At 43.5% G+C, this 18090-nt stretch overlaps 1 protein-coding gene across 1 annotated transcript in view; it reads right to left on the bottom strand.

Moving 5' to 3' along the window:
- Positions 1–3238: 3238 nt before the first annotated feature.
- Positions 3239–18090, bottom strand: part of adam15 (ADAM metallopeptidase domain 15) — a 48120-nt gene continuing 33268 nt past the window's right edge. The window contains exons 19-27 of the mRNA XM_088921037.1: positions 17305–17461; positions 15344–15412; positions 14056–14164; positions 10333–10556; positions 9726–9819; positions 8818–8910; positions 7942–8010; positions 5592–5740; positions 3239–5512 (exon numbers count right to left, since the gene is read on the bottom strand). Coding sequence (XP_088777163.1) covers positions 5446–5512; positions 5592–5740; positions 7942–8010; positions 8818–8910; positions 9726–9819; positions 10333–10556; positions 14056–14164; positions 15344–15412; positions 17305–17461 — 1031 coding nt within the window. The 3' untranslated portion in view covers positions 3239–5445. The remainder of the gene's footprint in view (positions 5513–5591; positions 5741–7941; positions 8011–8817; positions 8911–9725; positions 9820–10332; positions 10557–14055; positions 14165–15343; positions 15413–17304; positions 17462–18090) is intronic.

The following is an 18090-nucleotide window of genomic DNA, read 5'->3' as shown; positions in this document are numbered from 1 at the left end:
ACCATGTTTTTTTTCCTACTACATATTTATTGTCCCAGAACTTATTTATTGATCTTATTGTTATTATTGATAAAGTTTGTAATGTACTGTCTACATTGTGTGGTGCTGCCTGTTGTACTGTGTATTTCCCGAGAGATCAGCGCGATGAAGAATTCCAATGTACGAGTACATATGGCAATAAACTACTCGACTCACCCTTTTCATTTTCATTTGGACAAATCAGCAAGAAGAGATCAGCGAGAAAACTGTAATCAGAAAACTGTAAGGACCACAAGCAGCATGTTATATACTGGATCCTACCAGATTATCCCCTTCTGTAGCTTGCCGTTCACGTTTATGTCAGAACTCTTCCAGGCTCTTAGCTCTCACCTTGCTCCCATGCAGGAATATGAGGCAAAAACACAGAATGCCACCTTTTATTTTGGGATACTGATGTGTATATATGCTTTAATGTTTTAGAATAATACTACTTTTTGTGTTCCATCCTCCCATTTTAGTTGAGCATAAGTATTGTAACAACTGGCTGCCAGGTGTTTCTTATTGGTTAGGTGTATCCTGTTGTCTTGGTTGTGCACACATAAGAGAGCCGTGAATGGGTAGTGTTAGATTTAGCCTTTGCTCTTCCCTCTGGTGTCTTCCTTGAAATCAGTAGGAGTAAACCAATATGAAAACTAGGGAGCTGTCTTTGAAAGCAAAGCAAGCACTGAAAGGAAAGAAGACTTCAAGCAGAGCACAGCACAGAAACTGGGCATAGCAAAATCAACGATCTGGAATATCTTGAAAAAGAAAAGAAATCACAGGTGTTCAAGTTGCTGGAGCTGATCACCTCTGGCAGTCAGGAGCTCAGGGTCAGAGAGCTAAATAAGCTGTGAATCAGGTTAAATTAAAACTCAGTTACCCGATCATAGCTGAATTGATTCTTTACAAATTGATGATAGATAATTGGATAGTTGTGATCAAGGAGCAGGGTCAAGACCTACTGTATGGTCTATAGTTTTCTGGTTCAGTTTTATTCCCATTTTAATGAACTGGTATAACATTTGCAGTTCTCCAATCTGTGGGTAAAATTCTCAAATTAGGGAAGAGTTGAGATATTCTAAGGATAAATGAATAAAATCCTTTAGTTCCATAAGTAGAAAACATGATCAGGCCCTTGCAATGTATTAGTTTTAAATTGCTTTAGCCCCTTAATAACCTTAGGGTCACTTATAGTGACATCATTGAGTTGGGATGGAGCGTTTTCTTTAACATAGGACCTCCTGTATTGTATAAACTTTGATGAAATATTGATTTGAGGTGTTTTCTATTTAATACAGATAAATGTTTTGCATTATTTGTTGCCACAACTGAAATATGACTTCCCGTGTTTTGGCAGTTCTTTTATCTGTTATTTTTCACCTGTAGCTCGGTATATTCTTTTTCTACTTCTGAATCTTGAGCCCAGTAAAGGATTCTGTACAGTACCTTTCTTTGTGAATTATTTTGTTAATTTCTCCATGAACATTTTATAGCCTGAGTGTTTTCTTGTAATAAAGATTTCTACAGTAGGATATAATCTCATATATTGTAGGAATGCGTCCTTTGATAGAAACAATCCGAGCAACATTTTCATTGTACGAAAATATTTACAGACAGCAGGACTTAGATGACCCAGCAGTTAAATGCAATTTACTTTAAATGAAAGCTAATTTGTTAGGTTGTCAGATGATTGTTAGAATAATGATTTAGCCACAGCGACTTAAATGAAAAATATGCATCTGATTTATGCATGATGATAAACGTGGTTCTTTCTGTCATTCACACAAAGGAAATTCTTGCAGAGTACATTGAAAAGATCCCATTTTTTAGCAGTACCCAATTTATTCTTCAGTTTAATGTCTTTTGACATGACTTATAGTCCAACTAGGCCAGAAGCCCAGATTTTGTAGAATTTTCAACGGTCCGTAAATGGTTAAATCATTGATAGTTTGTAAACGTTGATGTATTTGTCTTAGGGGTGAATGTCTGTTGAGCCTTTGTTTATGAAGTTTAAACATTTTCTTTTATTGACTCTAAATCCAGATATTCCAAGTTCACCACTCATCCCACATATCAAATAAACTATTTTATGGTCACAATTTCCTGGTACCTCTATCACATCTGTGCCCTTATATCCCTATATCCTGGTTATTTGAAAAAGTACAGTAGGTCAATAACAGCATCTCTTCCAGCTAGTGCCTTTTCATATTGGAATAAGAATCCACCTTTAACTTTTGCATCCATATTCATTTTAGCTTCTTTATTCACCAATCGTAATACCCCAATTTTCCCACCCGTCCATCTTCTAACCTATCCAATACAGAGTCGTGAGGGAGCTGGAGCCTATCCCAGCAAGTAACGGGCGCAAGGCAGGGTACACCCTGAATAGGATGCCAGTCCTTCACAGGGCAGACACAGACACACACTCACAACAGCGCCAATTTTCCCAGAAGCCAATTAACCTGCGAGCATGTCGTTGGACTGTGGAAGGAAACCAGAGCACCTGGAGGAAATCCATACGAACACTAGGAGAGTATTCAAACTCCACACAGATGGCACCCCAGTAATTAAACTCAGGGCCCCAGCTCTGCGAGGCAGCAATGCTGACCACTGTGCCACCGTGCCTCTCGCCCCATGTTTTGTGTGATAACTTTTGTAAGATAAAGCTGAAATCTTCCATTTCGTGTCACTTAGACTACAGAACATACTGGACCTTCCTGAACTTACATACATTAAGCTTCGGCCCATGTTTGCATTAAGTAGTCTGCTTGAACTGCTTTGTGCTTCAGTTCTCGAGCTTGTAGGTTATTCCTGAGTTCCACAACACCATCCATTCCTTTCTTACTGTCTTTCTAGAAAAATGTGTACTGAATAACTTTCTTCTCATCCTCCTCTCATAATATACTCACACACTTGATATTGCAGTTGTCTTCACTTCTTGAATTTTGTTCCTTAAGCTTGTAACATTGAGCAATTAGCATGTTGGACGGATGTGTTTGTCATGAAACCCAAGAGGAAGTTGGGTGGTGGTAACCAGACCACCATGACTATTAACTGTAACATGACTATTTGTGTTGTGATGTAGGCTGGGTGAACAGTCTGCAGACAGTTTCTGCCCAGTTTCGACTGAACCAGATCTGAGGTAGGTTTGTTTTGTATGATCTTGCACTTATTTAGTTACCGTTAGTGAGAGAGAAAGGAAACCCAGATTCTGAAATCACTTGTCCAGTTTTATTAAAATTCCAGCTTACCACCAGAGAAGCTTACAGAATGATTTCTGTCTTGGCATGTTAGCTCAGAAGACTATGCGTTACCCTGTAAGTACATTTAGTTCTTATTTATATTGCAAACCCCCCTCCTTCCCTGGTTCACCTCATGGAGAGAAATGGCTTATGATTTTCTGATTGCTCTGCAGCAGGGCTCCAGTCATTTAAACCCTTCATCCCAGAGGGGGTCACTGTACAAATGGCTTTTCAAGACCTTAGGTTAAGCAGTAAGGAAGACATCAGCACCAAAACGCTGAGATACTGAACTTGAGAGACCATGTTTCCTAGAAACTTATATACCTTCACCTACAGTATGTATCCGCTATCTCAAATGAATTGAGAGACTTTGCTCTTCTGTAGTCTTCCACATCCATAAGATCAAGCGTTTTGATGATCTGTAATTGTAAATTGTCTGTAATTGTCTGCTGTTGTGTCTTCAAACTTGCTTGCAGCTCTATCTCCCGAATGTCACTGACTCTGACTCTTACCCTGCAAACAAATTCTTAAAAGAACGGTTTCACTTTGTGTGAGTGGACATACAATACGCCAGAGAAAAAAAACAGCTGCTGGTTTTCCAGCTCATCCTGTGATGATGTCTTCAATGTCAAGATTTCCAAGCAGTCGAGTCCCAGAGCTGCCAACACCAGTATACTGGAAGTCTTTTAAATGTCTTAAAAGAGTTAATTCACCACAGGCTGGGATGAAGGAACATTCAGTACAGCTTATTCTGCTGGAAAAAACATGTGTCCCCCAACAGCATTAGTGTCTTCCCAATCTGCTCAGACCAGTACTGGTTTCCTGCAGCTCTGTGGAGAAGTCTGATTTGTGTGCAGGAGGCTTGTCCACTGGTCTCTGCACCTCTTTCTGCAGTTCCGTTCCTTCATCGGTCCTTTCTTTTAGGCTTTCTCCTGTTTTCAGGATTCTCCCTTTCTTCCACAGAGTGCATTGTGCAAGCAGTCGCAGACAGAGAGTTAACAATCTTTAAAGCTGTCGGTCGGCCTGGGCACTGTAGACAGACCCACCTGCTAGGTCACCAGCTGAGTCACAGTCCCCTGGGAGAAAATACAGGATCCTTGGACCAGGCATCACACAGGAAGACAGATGGACCAAACACTAGAGTGGTATCAGCATGGATACAAGAATCTCCTTTCGTACTATGAGGGATTTTACTTCCCTGCACCCAAGCAAATAAAATCCCACAAAAACCCAAAACTAACCACTGTACTGATCCTATCCTGAAATGCTAGCTCCCTTGAACATATCCAATCCATCACACTCTTTAGCATTATTCCTGCAATTGTTTGTTCATTTATGCTGGTTCAATAGGCAGGTTTTCTTGGCATTTTCTTCCAATATTAACACCGTTTCAGATATCAACAAGGGGGACTTCTTAGCAATTTAACTGTTAACGTAATAGTTCAAGCAGTTGAGTACTGTATATTACAGGAGCCACAGGTTCAACTCTGAATTGTCATTAACGGATTGTAACCAGGATTCCCCATGCTGTGACTCAGTGACCACCAGTATTGGATGGGCTTGAGTTAGCTAGGATCTGCTCATCCTGGAACCCCCGTGGATGTGTCTATAAGCTTGGAGTGTTAATCCATTTGACACTGGCGTCTCTGTAGGTGCTGTGAGGCTCATAGAGGGTATAGAGCTGAAGGGCTCAAAAGATATGTGCAGTGTCTTCAAAATTTGCAGCAATAAGCCCAGTAGATCAACAAATAGCTATTTAAATATTGACTTTGGGGTTAAGAAGAAAAAAATAGTGATCCAAAAAACATAAATAGAGAGACTGTTTGACTATAATCATCAGTGCAAAAGCTCAATTAGCTCAAAGGAGAGAGAATAACCTCCTACAGGCACAGCTCTGAGAAGGACATCAAAAGTCTTCCTGTTTTCCCTGTTCCTGTTGTCCCCTATGCTTCTAAACATTGCAGGGAACACATGATCAGTCCAATACGTTTGATTCGGAACAGCATCCAGTTCTGTCCAGTGGAAAAGTCCTAAAACAACACCCACGCAGTGTGGCTTTCTATGGCAATGGAGTCTCCATGAAGAAGCAGCCAGGCAATGTCTGTACACATCGCTTTTGCTCTCTTTCTCTCAGGGCAGTTCTGTCCACTTCAGAGATGCCCATTGAGTTTCTGGACTTCACAGACTACACTGCAGGAGGGGGCTGCACTGTGCTGGGGTGTGAGTTCCGCACTGGAGGAGGAGGTGCACGTCTGTGGGAAAGAGCGAGACTGAGAATGAGGGAGGGAATTCCTCACAACTCCCTTACAAGAGTGTGAAAACCAGACTCACCTTGCAGGCACAACTGCTACATGCAGCCCATAGCTAGGAACTGATGAGACACTCGGTCCATGTTGCAGGGGGACTCCAGACACAGGGCGCGAGGGGGGGTCAGCAGGCAATGGTTTCTGGGGAGGAGGCGGCTTGGCAGGTGCACAAGTCTGGAAAGTGAAAGAACAACTGTTCAGAAAGCAGAGACAAGGAAAGCAGGGGAAATACAATTAACAATCTTCTTCCAAATCTTAACTATCATTCTCTGGTCCTTTGCTGTACTGCAGGACAACAGCCTTTCCAGATCACCACAAGACCCTAGCCACTTCCTTTAGTCAAATGATGGTCACTTACTGCTAAGGAACCGTGTTTCAACGAACGCATACTCTTTGATATTGCTGCTACTGTCAGCCTGTAACTTAAAATTAATCAGCTTGCCAGAGCATCTGAACTATCACTTTCTTATTGAATGAGAATGTTTCTGAAAGGGGGAGAAGGTCACCAGGTGTCCTGTAATGTAGCCAGGCACTAAGGCTTGTCACTGTACTTTCAGTGGATTTTTCTTGTAGAGTCTCTGAACTCATCCCATCCCCTCTACGAAATACAATAACCTAAACCCCGGATTGCTTCAGACTGCAAAATCCATAATAACACGCCGTTTTTTGTAAGTGCAATGGAAGCTTCCAGAACTATATAGAGGCCTATTTCAGGGATGAAGGCTTCCTGTTTCCCTGTGGTATAAAAGCAGGTAGCTCAGGAAGCCATTCTGTAACAGTAGTGTGAATTATCACAGTTAAGGTCAGAGAGCTCTCCAAAGACTGTGAGCACATGGTCATTGACCTCAAAAAGTTGGGGAATGACTTTTAAAGACATCACAAAAAGCTGAACACACCACTTCTCACTGTGGTGTTCATTATATATCTGATATTATCCAAGCATATGTTCTGTTTTTGTATGAATAATTCCGGAAGGCCCTTCATGTAGATACGGTATATGAAGTGTCAAAGACTTCTGAAAAAAATTCGGTTCTCTGGCCAGTTGATGTAAATCACCTCCAGAATTTTTTTACCCTCTGAGCTCTTTTTTTTCCTGTGGTCCACAATGCAGAGATAATACTCATGTTGCTCCCAGTTCACAACGCCAATGGTGTGACTATTTCTACAGATTTGTTTTAACTGAGTCACCATCTGTCCATTACTTTAAATCTGGATTGCTCTGTTCACGTAGCATTTTCCACTGCTCATTTCCTTTCACTCTAGGGTGTAAAAATGCTAATGACTCCTAAAAGCTGTGATTTTTCTCAGACTCACCTGTGAGTAATTCCCTGTTTCCAACAGATGTCAGATGGGGTTATAACACAATTGGTCTCACCTTTACATCTTGGAAAGTTTAAATATTATTTATTAGGAGCTCTTGACTACTGGGATCCATGTGTGTGGGAGGGGGCAGATGGTGGAGACTTGTTGCTCCTTCTGTTAAAGCCTTGTGTGTGGCTCCATTCCTCCTGTTTGACCGGATATCAGTGGTCTTCATGTAGACATTAATAGAAGAATAACACTATGTGGGTTCTTGTGGAGGGGGAATGGTTATTTTACTTTACCATCTCTGTGGCAGGCAATGAATAGCAGGACAAAATACATACCAGATACAGAAATACTACTGCTGACACAATTGTGCATTGATGTCTGTTACTCCATTCACCACTTTTTCTTTGCAGAAATGCCAACAAACAAGCGCAAAATTCGTATTTTCTTAAAATTACTATGAACTCCAAATCCTGTCAATCTCCAGAGGGAATGTACCTTGATATGATGATTTCGATTAGCTAGTTCCTCAGGCTTCACTGTATGCAGTCAAATCCGAAGGATGTGTATTGACTCTGACTCCAGCGGTTTCTGAACACCCTGAATCTGCAGGGGTATGAGCCCATCAGAGCAGCTCAATATTCTCCCAGCAGCAGGAGACCTGGCAGACCAGAAGCTCAGGGGTAGGGAACAGGACACTGCGTAACACGTGAAATTCTGTTTCTCCATGCCGGGATTCGATCCTGGTCACTCATGGGCTCGGAGCAAGAGCAGTACCACTTCATAGACAGTGGTTTAGACTGTGTAGCTTCCAGAGGGGGTTACATCACTTCTGAGTATTGAGCAAGTTTCAGGTGTGTTGTGGACAGTCAGACAGGACTGAACACTAAAAGACACTTGCTTCATTTTAGTATTTTCCATGCTCCTATAGTATAAATAAGAATAAAGGGCATTACAAATTCTAACATTGTTAAGGCATGGCTTGGCCAATCTAAAGACGTATTAGAGCTCACACAGCCCTCCTCTCTTCCTCCTCCCCAAAACCCCACCCCAGGCCCAAGAGGTACCTGGCCATCTTTGAGGACTGGGTCAGGGGGCAGCGGCTTGTTTGGAGGCGCCGGACGCTGTACCGCTGGCTAGAACACCAGACCAGGGACAGAGAGAGAACAATCAGAGAGCGGAGAGGGTGGAACAGCCAATCACAGAGATCAGAGAGGGGCAGCCAATCAGAGCCACAGGAGAGAGAATCACAACCGTGAAACACCAATCAGAGTGAACCACGGAGAAAGAGCCAATCAGATGAGAAGTCTCATTTCCCACTCCTCCACCGTACCATCTGGGTGTCCACAGAGTCCGGTTGCTCCCATTAGTATAATTTAGAGATGAAACCATACTAAGCCTCCTGATCCTTTGGACACAGCACTCCCCAGCTCTACTAGCAATCAGAAATGGAGCCACTTACAGGCAGATGGGGCTGTCCTACCCCTGTAAAGCCTATAAAGAGCCCTTGGAAACACAGAAAGGGCTATATGCTGAAACTCCTAGAAGAATCCAGGTTTGCACAAGCAAGCTTGCTTGTTTACAGAGGAGCTGAAACAAGAAACAGGAGAATGGCGTGCCTCTCATGTTACAGTCCTGTAACACACTGATCACACACTGATCGTCCAGGCAGCCTCAGAGCAGCGATCTTTAAGCTGTGGACACCCGATAAGGAGTAATCACTAGTGCCTGAGTGCAGGTCAGGGACCTGTTGAGAAAACCCCACTCAGGGGGCAACAGAACTGCCTTGTGCAAAAGAAATTCATAATTACTGAAGAGCGCTTTAAAAGAAAAGCAGGCGATTCCGACAGTTACGGTAGTCTGTTGTACTCCAAACTGCTTTCCCTGGTATAAAAAAAAACTGTTTTCGTTTACATACAGCCCCCCCCGGATCCCTGCGATACCTGTCCATCGGTGGGGACAGGGTCAGGGGGCAGCGGCTTGTTCGGAGGGGGTGGACGGTGCCCTGCTGACTGGAAGACCAGACCAGAGACAAGAGAGAGAACAGCCAATCAGAGTGACTGGCGACAGAAGAACAGCCAATCAGAGTGACCGGCAACAGAAGAACAGCCAATCAGACCAGGCGCCTCTCTCCTCCTCCAAGACGCCCACAGTTAGAGCAGCTGTATCTTTACCCTTCTTTACACTCAGCATCTCCTCTGGAGCGCTTCCTTGTGCAAAGTGTGCACACAGCACACAGCCATACACGAGCATGAAGCGGAACTGTCTTACCCTTCTCTCACACAGTCACAGATGAGCACAGAGCTTAGCTGCATTACACATTAAGTGACCATTTGGACTACAAATTCACAGAAAGCGCTGAGACAAGACAGAATCTTAAAGCAGTCCTCAAACTGAAAATTAGTAATGTTACTTAGTAATGAACACTTCGTGTTAATTAGGTGGAACAGATTTTTGCTAAACTGGAACTATTGACAAATTATGGTACGTGACTACTGTGTGCAGTGAATGAGTGCCACTGGTATCACGCCTACAGGCTGATCTGATCTGGGAGAGTCAGTGTGAATTAGGAACAGACAATATTAACTAAAAACAAATGTTACAGATTCCTTGCTGACAGAATTACAGTAGTCTTTAAAAAAAGGCAAGGATCACCACACACTGTAGACACGTAAGATACCATGTGACTATAGATACTGTATGTTACAGCTTGTTGGAGTGCAGTTCACGTCCTTGTGAACACACACATGATTTATAGTTTTCCACTGTTACTGACTCCAGGAGTGATACTTGTGACCACAGGAGTCACTGTTTTGTGGAGAAATGAGACTCCTGGCAGGCCAGCTCTGACCCTGGAGGTGGCACTTTTGCCCTCTCTGCCGCCGGCAGAATTACCCATCAGCCCCGTGACAGGACCCAGACACAAACACGTGACGTTCCCGCCACTGGGAGCGAGAGCCTTTCCTGGTTCGAGCACTTGGGAGAAGCAGCTGAACAAAAGGTCACTTTTAATTGAAAATCAAAGTCTTCCACTCTGAGGGGATCTTTCTGTCGCACATAAAATTGAGGGGACAGAGTAATTAATATTTACACACCTGCACCACACAGTGCCATGACATTCAGGAGATAAACAGCAATGAAGGACTGCAAAATCACACACAGACAGACACAAGGCAAAGCAGTGATTTCAGACTGAAACAGCAACCAAGACAGGCACTCATGAACACAGTGTTGCTGCACACAGAAAAGCCTGAGGCCTCGTCAACACCCATGTCAACAGAGACTCGTATGGTAGTTCTGTAACCTGTGTCTATTATCATGCTGACGAGAGGGCACCTCTCTCAACAGCACACACATTCACTTCTGCTAGGTGCTACTGAGTAGCAAACAATATAGAAACAGAGGGAAATATGTAAATAACATTGTTGCTGGAATCATCCAGGTACTACAACTTTTACAAATGAAACATGAAAGAAAAAACAGGCCACAGCACTATAGAAGTGCAAATTCTCACAGCGGGAACACTGGTAAGCCCATGATTGTGCTGACCTCTCCTGAACTCTCCTAGGCTAGTAGAATAGCAATATCGCCCCCTGGTGGTCTGGGGCGAGATTACCTGAGCAGGTCTCGGCATCGGGTCAGGTGGGAGGGGCTTATTGGGGGGTGCGGGCCTGCTGAGAACCTGTTAGGAGAGACAGGAAGAGAGAGAAAGAAAGAAAGAGAGAAAGAGAGAAAGCAAGGGAAAGAGATGGGCGTGTGAGTCATGCATGAGTTCATGAGCAGGTCAGCATTCAGGTTAGAGAAGAGTCATGTCAAGGAAAGAGGAGATTTTTTGTTCCTTGGAAGAAAACTTCATTCCCAGTGTTCATAGAAACAGCATGGTGTATATAAAAGACTGTTAAAGTAGTTTATGCAGAAAACCCCACAGGTGCTGCCATCTGTCCACACAAGCCCCACAGGTGTTCAGTTGGGTCCAAATGGGTTTTCAAACTCAGTTTCTGAGGCAGCCAGCCAGCACGTGGGGATGTTGACTTCAGTTCAAGCAAATTAAATTGTTAAGAGTGATTTCCATGCAAAAATAAACCACAGTAGGCACAGTGTTTACATGCAGAAGCCAAGATATTTGAGTGCATTAATTAATAACCCTTACTTAACCAACACTACCTCCCTCTGCCTTTGATGAATATTATTAAGGAACTATTGTTTAAAAAAAGGTTCACAAAAAACTGTCAGCAGCACATCAGGAGTTCTGATCAGACCACTGTGGTCTCTCAGCATCGACTGGAGGAGTGACACATCTCTCACTGACAGTACATCACAGTCAGCATCGACTGGAGGAGTGACAGATCTCACTGACAGTACAGCACAGTCATTGTCGACTGGAGGAGTGACGCAGCTCTCACTGACAGTACAGCACAGTCAGCATTGACCGGAGGAGTGACGCAGCTCTCACTGACAGTACAGCACAGTCAGCATCGACTGGAGGAGTGACTCAGCTCTCACTGACAGTACAACAGCACAGTCAGCATCGACTGGAGGAGTGACTCAGCTCTCACTGACAGTACAGCACAGTTAGCATCAACTGGAGTAGTGACTCAGCTCTCAATGACAGTACAGCACAGTCAGCATCGACTGGAGGAGTGACGCAGCTCTCACTGACAGTACAGCACAGTCAGCATCGACTGGAGGAGTGACTCAGCTCTCACTGACAGTACAGCACAGTTAGCATCAACTGGAGTAGTGACTCAGCTCTCAATGACAGTACAGCACAGTCAGCATCGACTGGAGGAGTGACTCAGCTCTCACTGACACTATAGCACAGTCAGCATCGACTGGAGGAGTGACGCAGCTCTCACTGACAGTACAGCACATTCAGCATCGACTGGAGGAGTGACGCAGCTCTCACTGACAGTACAGCACATTCAGCATTGACTGGAGGAGTGACGCAACTCTCACTGACAGTACAGCACAGTCAGCATCGACTGGAGGAGTGACGCAACTCTCACTGACAGTACAACACAGTCAGCATCGACTGGAGGAGTGACGCAGCTCTCACTGACAGTACAACACAGTCAGCATCGACTGGAGGAGTGACTCAGCTCTCACTGACAGTACAGCACAGTCAGCATCGACTGGAGGAGTGACTCAGCTCTCACTGACAGTACAGCACAGTCAGCATCAACTGGAGGAGTGACTCAGCTCTCACTGACAGTACAGCACAGTCAGCATCGACTGGAGGAGTGACTCAGCTCTCACTGACACTATAGCACAGTCAGCATCGACTGGAGGAGTGACTCAGCTCTCACTGACAGTACAGCACAGTCAGCATCAACTGGAGGAGTGACTCAGCTCTCACTGACAGTACAGCACAGTCAGCATCGACTGGAGGAGTGACTCAGCTCTCACTGACAGTACAGCACAGTCAGCATCAATTGGAGGAGTGATGCAGCTCCAAAAATTTAAGATCACAGTGGAATAAGCAGCAAAGGGAGAAGTACAGTATAGCAGTTCTAATTGAAAGCCAGTACTGAGTGAAGTGAGTGAACTATAGGAGTACTGTAATACTGAGGTGTTTACTGGCTGAGCTGCAAGCCCCGGTAATAGAAATCTCATTATGAAAAGGCAGGGTTTGTAAAACAGAGTGTTTGGCCAAACTTGTCACTATATTCACAAAATGTAACTGCTTCACGCAGTTTCAAATTTATCAACACCAACATCGGCTAGAATCCACATCCTGGCTTTGTACCTGGGAGTCTGTAAATTTCCAGCTCCACAGCTGCCTACAGAAATACATACTGTAAGACTGGTGAGTGCTCTTAAAATTTGATTTTACCTCCTTTGAAACACATCTGGCTTCCTCAGGAGGCAAGTGCCCTGGCTAAGCTGGGAGAAGAGAACCGTTCTTGGAAGCCTGGAGTCTGATATCCCAACAACATGGACAGCCCATGGGAAGATGATCATAGCTTCAGTGCTTGTGTGCTTGAGGGTGCTTATGTTTGTGCCTCTGTCCTTCTACTTTATAGACTACATCTAATTCAAACAGATTTGGGAATGATATTCCAGTTCTTTAAGAGTCACATGTTTGTTATCTCAGCACAATTTAGTGAGGTAGGAATGATATCTGCATGGAAGACTGTCCATTTGGCTGTGCGTTTTATGTCATGATCCTCAAACACCTGTTTCCCCAAGTGACCAAAGTCTGCACTGGGAGGGTTAAGATGATGCTGGAGTTATTCATCAATATCAGCTGTTTTTTAAAGTTAACTTTCAAGTTACTGGAAGAGTTCAACACGAATCCAAACTGATGGCACTGGGTGTGTGCATCTGCAGATTGCTGAAAGACAGTCTTTGCTTGTTAGCATATGAGAAATCCCATCTCGCTCCATATAACAGCTGTTTAGAGATTCTTTTGTGTCCAAATGTATACTGCAACAACATCAGCATACTGGAGTTTGATGCTTGACGTTGAGGTGATTTAAGTTTTGGACTGTTTTTGTCTTAATCAAGACAACGTCACAAAAAGAAATAAAAAAGCAAATTAAATGCGTGGGTAGAAAGCAAAAAGCAGTGTGAATGTAAATCAAAGCAGATATGCTTAAGCTTATCGAAGCGCTAGTAATACCCTGTATAGAATACTGTGTTCAGGACTGGTCACCACAACATCAAAAGGATATTATAGCCTTAGAAAGGGTTCTAAGAATGTCTCAAAGAAGAGCAACACGAGTGCTCTCCATTAAGCTAATGGAGTTTAATCTCTGAGGCTGGAACAAACACTCCTCACACCGAGAGGAGATATGACACAAAATACACAAAAAAGGTACAGACAGGCTATTCACTGTCACTGACAATGTGTCAAAACAATAAAGAGTCTAGGTTCAATCCTATGTTATTTAATAGTGAAATGTGCACGAAGGGTCACAAAATAAAATGGAATTCATTTTAAATGGAGAATAGGACATGATTCTGGACAATTCTTTAGTTGCGGGTGTCTGGAACGGGCCTGTGACCCAATCTGGGCACTTTTAAGATACTGCTAGATTAAATTTTAGCTTCATTTAATGGTTCAACTGCCAAATGAGCAAGAGTGGTCAAATGGCACCTAAGATCTCATGATCTTAGATCGTTCTGAAGGCAGAGGAGTCACAACAGTGGGCACACCGCCCCTGTTTGGTTGTAGTTACCTTGTTGGCAGGAGGGGTGAGGGGGATGTCTGTGTTCTGCATCCACTGGTACCGCAGGGGCTGGGCTTGCTCTCCACTCTGGGTGCTGCTACACTCGGCAGCTGGGGTCCTGGTGGCACAGTAACACACACAGACACAATTACACACTCTCTCCCGCGCCATGAGCTACAGAGCCAGGCTGATCTGGGGCAAAATCACAGAATCCTGCCCCCACATGGAAATACAGGACAGAAATAATTTAAGAGAGATGACAAATCCCAGCTATTACCTGGGATCTCAGTGCATGACAAGATGCTAATTTGGATAGTAAGACCTTCCTTTGCTGAATTTATTGCTCTGCCTCCCTCCCCACTACCTCTTGTCTGCTGTGCTTCCCTGACTACCTCATCCTCATGCCAGTCTGCTGTGCTTAAGCCCAGAGCTCTCAGCCAGAGCAAGCATTTAATGCAAACCACGAACAACTGTGGGGATTGTCTGTCTCTCCTGAACTCTGCTGTAGGAACGAAGACACAGCCCCTCACAGCTCTCCTTTAGGGCATGTGCTGCCCTGCCACGTCATAGCCCAGAGAATCCCGTTTTTGCTGTTGTTGAAAACAGCGCAATGCATAGCAAAACAGGTTAGTACAAATGTGTGCCGTGCAGATCTAGACTCCTGCTGGGAAGACAACTTAATCATACCTTCATCATCAATTCATTATCCAAGCCACACAAATGGAAAAAAGAAGAATGCAGAAAGCAGCAGAGAATGGTCCATCTTTAAACCAGCTGGATCATCTCATTTTGAGACAGACTTACAGCAGATAAGCCCCGCAAACCAGCCACCATTTCCTAAATACTTTTATCCAATTATCTCCACAGCAGTGGCCTAGGAGCTGGTTAACACAGGGTTTTCCTTGCCAAACTAGAGAGGAAATAAGTTATCCCGGCTCTCAAGGTCCTGCAGCCTCCGATCTGTCAGTGATGGCAGAGTGCAGTCAACCTCCTGCTGAAATTTCACTGTCCAATCCGGAACAGCCAATAGTCTATCCACCCAGCTCATGAGGGTGGCTCTCATTCCAGTGGTGGACTGGATACACACTTGCTTAAGTACTATTAGAACCCACCACTGTTTTCCACAGTGCACACTGACGAACAGATTTTTAAAGACCACATGTCACTGTGCCAGTCAGGCACTTGTGCAGAACCACCTAGAGAATCCTGTGTTGAACCCAGTCATCCCTGACCCCTGACCTCTGACCCTGACCCCACCACCAGCACAGACAGACAGGAGTTGACTGCCCTCCTTTACCGCTGCTCCTGGTCACCATCCTCCTCCGTTGTCACATCCAAGAACCGCACACGGGTCTCCCTGACCACACTGTATCATTAGGAGGAGGAAAAGTTATGAATCACCTGTACTCTGATGTTTCATTGAGTCACACAGTAAACCTAGCAAAACTACACAGTGGAGTTAGGTCAGGTGCTTCAAAGGGCAGCATTATCTATACTTAACTGTCTTGCAGACAAACCTAATTACTAACATACCAGTTTCTTCAACACAAGGAACTTATGCACCTTGGCTCTCAAGTGGTACTGTAGATAAATGTGAAAACTAACAATCCTGTCTGTGGAGGGACTACAGCAAGGACCAGTCTGTGCCCATGAATCTGCTTCAGACTTGAAATGGGGACAAACATTTCAGCAGGCGATCCAAAGCACAAGACCAAAGATACTTTCAAAGGTACTTGAAAGTAAAAGTCCAGACTTCAATGCTATTGAGAATCTGTTAGAAACAGCCATTTATGAGGCACCCCAAAGCAACTTCAATGAGCTTGAATAAATCTTCCAAGAAAAATAGACAAAACTTGCACCAAGCAAGTGTGAAATGTTGGTAAATGCTTACCCAAAAATACTTCATGGGTCTGAACACGTATGCAAATAAATTTCATCCCTTTTTGCCGACATTTATCTTACCCATAGAGGTCTTCAGTCTGAGGATTCAGGTTCTGAATAATATCAAGTGCTGTATGGGTATGCATGTTTTTATTTTCACAATAAAGGACCATAGGTGGGGATGGAATACCTTTGAAAAGCACATGTAAGCTTCCACTCCTTGCAAGCCTACTGTAAATATTTTGCAGTCACTGGCTTCTATGCTTAGAAGCTGTCACAGTCTCATCCTTCAAGAGTTTCGAGGTGTAGATGGAATGCAGTAATAATGATGGCACAGCCACAATTGCAAAGAGGTGTTTATTATGAGGAACTATGTTCCCAAAGTCCACACCCAAAAAAACAAAGTGAAAAATACAAACTAACCAAGGGGAAACAACCCCACAAAACTATAGCACGATAATATATACTGTACATTAACTGATTTAAAAAGATAGATTGTGGTAGGCAGCTCCTATTCTACACTATGACCAACTTCCTCCTCTCTCTCTTCTCCTATCTTGAGGAGCTCCTTTTCTAGGTTAAACTCCTCCCCCTAGAATATTCCACTATAAAGTAAAAAATAATTTTACAAAATAATAATCAGAATTCTGATACACACATTTCTCCAATGTGTACACAATTAAACAATGAACATATTATTAACAAAAATAAAATGTTATTACTCTTTTTTATGTACATAAATATTTTTAGAAAAATATTACCCCCTCTTAATGGTATGTTCTTATAAATAGATCCACGCATGCACAACCCTGAAACAGGCACTACTAAGCCAGCCCCTGTTGCCATGCCAAGGTTTGGGTCCTACTGGTTGCGGGAGAAACCATTTTGCCCATGAGAAATAAAAACAAGGTATTTATTTGAAAGGTGTGAGTTAAACAACAATTTAGTTCATTTCACTTATAAAACAAAGAAAAACAGGTGTTTGGTTTGAGTTAATGTTTAAATTTGAACAACCTCACTTTACTCTATGTGTGCACCCACAGAGCAAGCAAAACTGTCCCCAGAATTCCAGACTAGGTAAAGTTTGTTTACGTTTGAAACCAGATTTATCGCCTTTGTTTGGATAGTGGAGTGTTTGCGTATGTGTGTGTACATGTGGATACCTCCTGAGTGCCAGGTGATCTAGAAACGGAGTCTCCAGTCACAGAAGCATAACCAAACAATTAAAATATAAGCCAATGAGTTTGATATGCTGAGCCTATTGCTAAAGAAATTCAAAAAGGGTCAACCTGAAATGTGACCAGTCCCCATGTCTAGTGGGGACTTGCAGTACTGGAGGCTGTTCCTAGATGGCACTGTGAGAGGTGAGGTTCTTACCGGTTGTGCTGTCGATTGGTTGCCTTGTGGAAAGGGCTTCTACCCAGGCAGAGGTCCTGCCACCTGCAATGCCGATAGAGCAAGACGAGGCACACAACTACCACTGGCAGGACGAGGAAGAAAAAGATGAGCAAAGCCAGCCGTGATGAATTCGAGTCTGTGAGGGGAAGAAAGAGGACAGAGGAATAGTTACAGAATATGAGAAAGGTTGCAAAGGAGACGAAGCCATTCAATCCATCTTCCTCTTAAATTGAGATCTTAATTCAACCAAAGTTCAAGAATTCTGTTCGGTCCAATACCACCCATCTGATTTTTAAATTCCACATTTTTCCTTTCCTGCACACAATACCTGGAACCTAAGCTTGTTAAATTTAATTGGCCATATGTCCACACTCTGGAAGTTTGAAGGTCCTCTTTAATTGCTGTTGCATCTTTTGAACTATTTTGGTATTTTGAACTATTTTGGTATCATCTGTGATTCTCATGTACAGTATTTTCTCATTTTAACAATGTTTCAGCCATTCATGCAGATTAGTAGTATTAGCCCCTAGAACTGACTCCTGTGGTACCCCAGTACTGGCCTCTCTTACCTGCATCCTCTGTTTTCTCCTGACTAATCCTTCATCCATGAACACACACTACTTTGGATACCAGCAGCTTTCAGTGTAAGGGTTCGTTTTTCTTATGGTATTAGCAAAAGTGTTCTGAAAGTCCAAAAATAACACTATGCCCTCATAATCTACTGTACGGATTACTTGCGCACATCTAGCAGGTTAGTTAGGGACA

The sequence above is a fragment of the Atractosteus spatula genome, chromosome 1, assembly GCF_055471065.1.
Source record: "Atractosteus spatula isolate fAtrSpa1 chromosome 1, fAtrSpa1.hap1, whole genome shotgun sequence".
Taxonomy (NCBI): domain Eukaryota; kingdom Metazoa; phylum Chordata; class Actinopteri; order Semionotiformes; family Lepisosteidae; genus Atractosteus; species Atractosteus spatula.
Note: the sequence above shows the minus strand (reverse complement) of the source record. Positions and strands in the feature narration are given on the sequence as shown.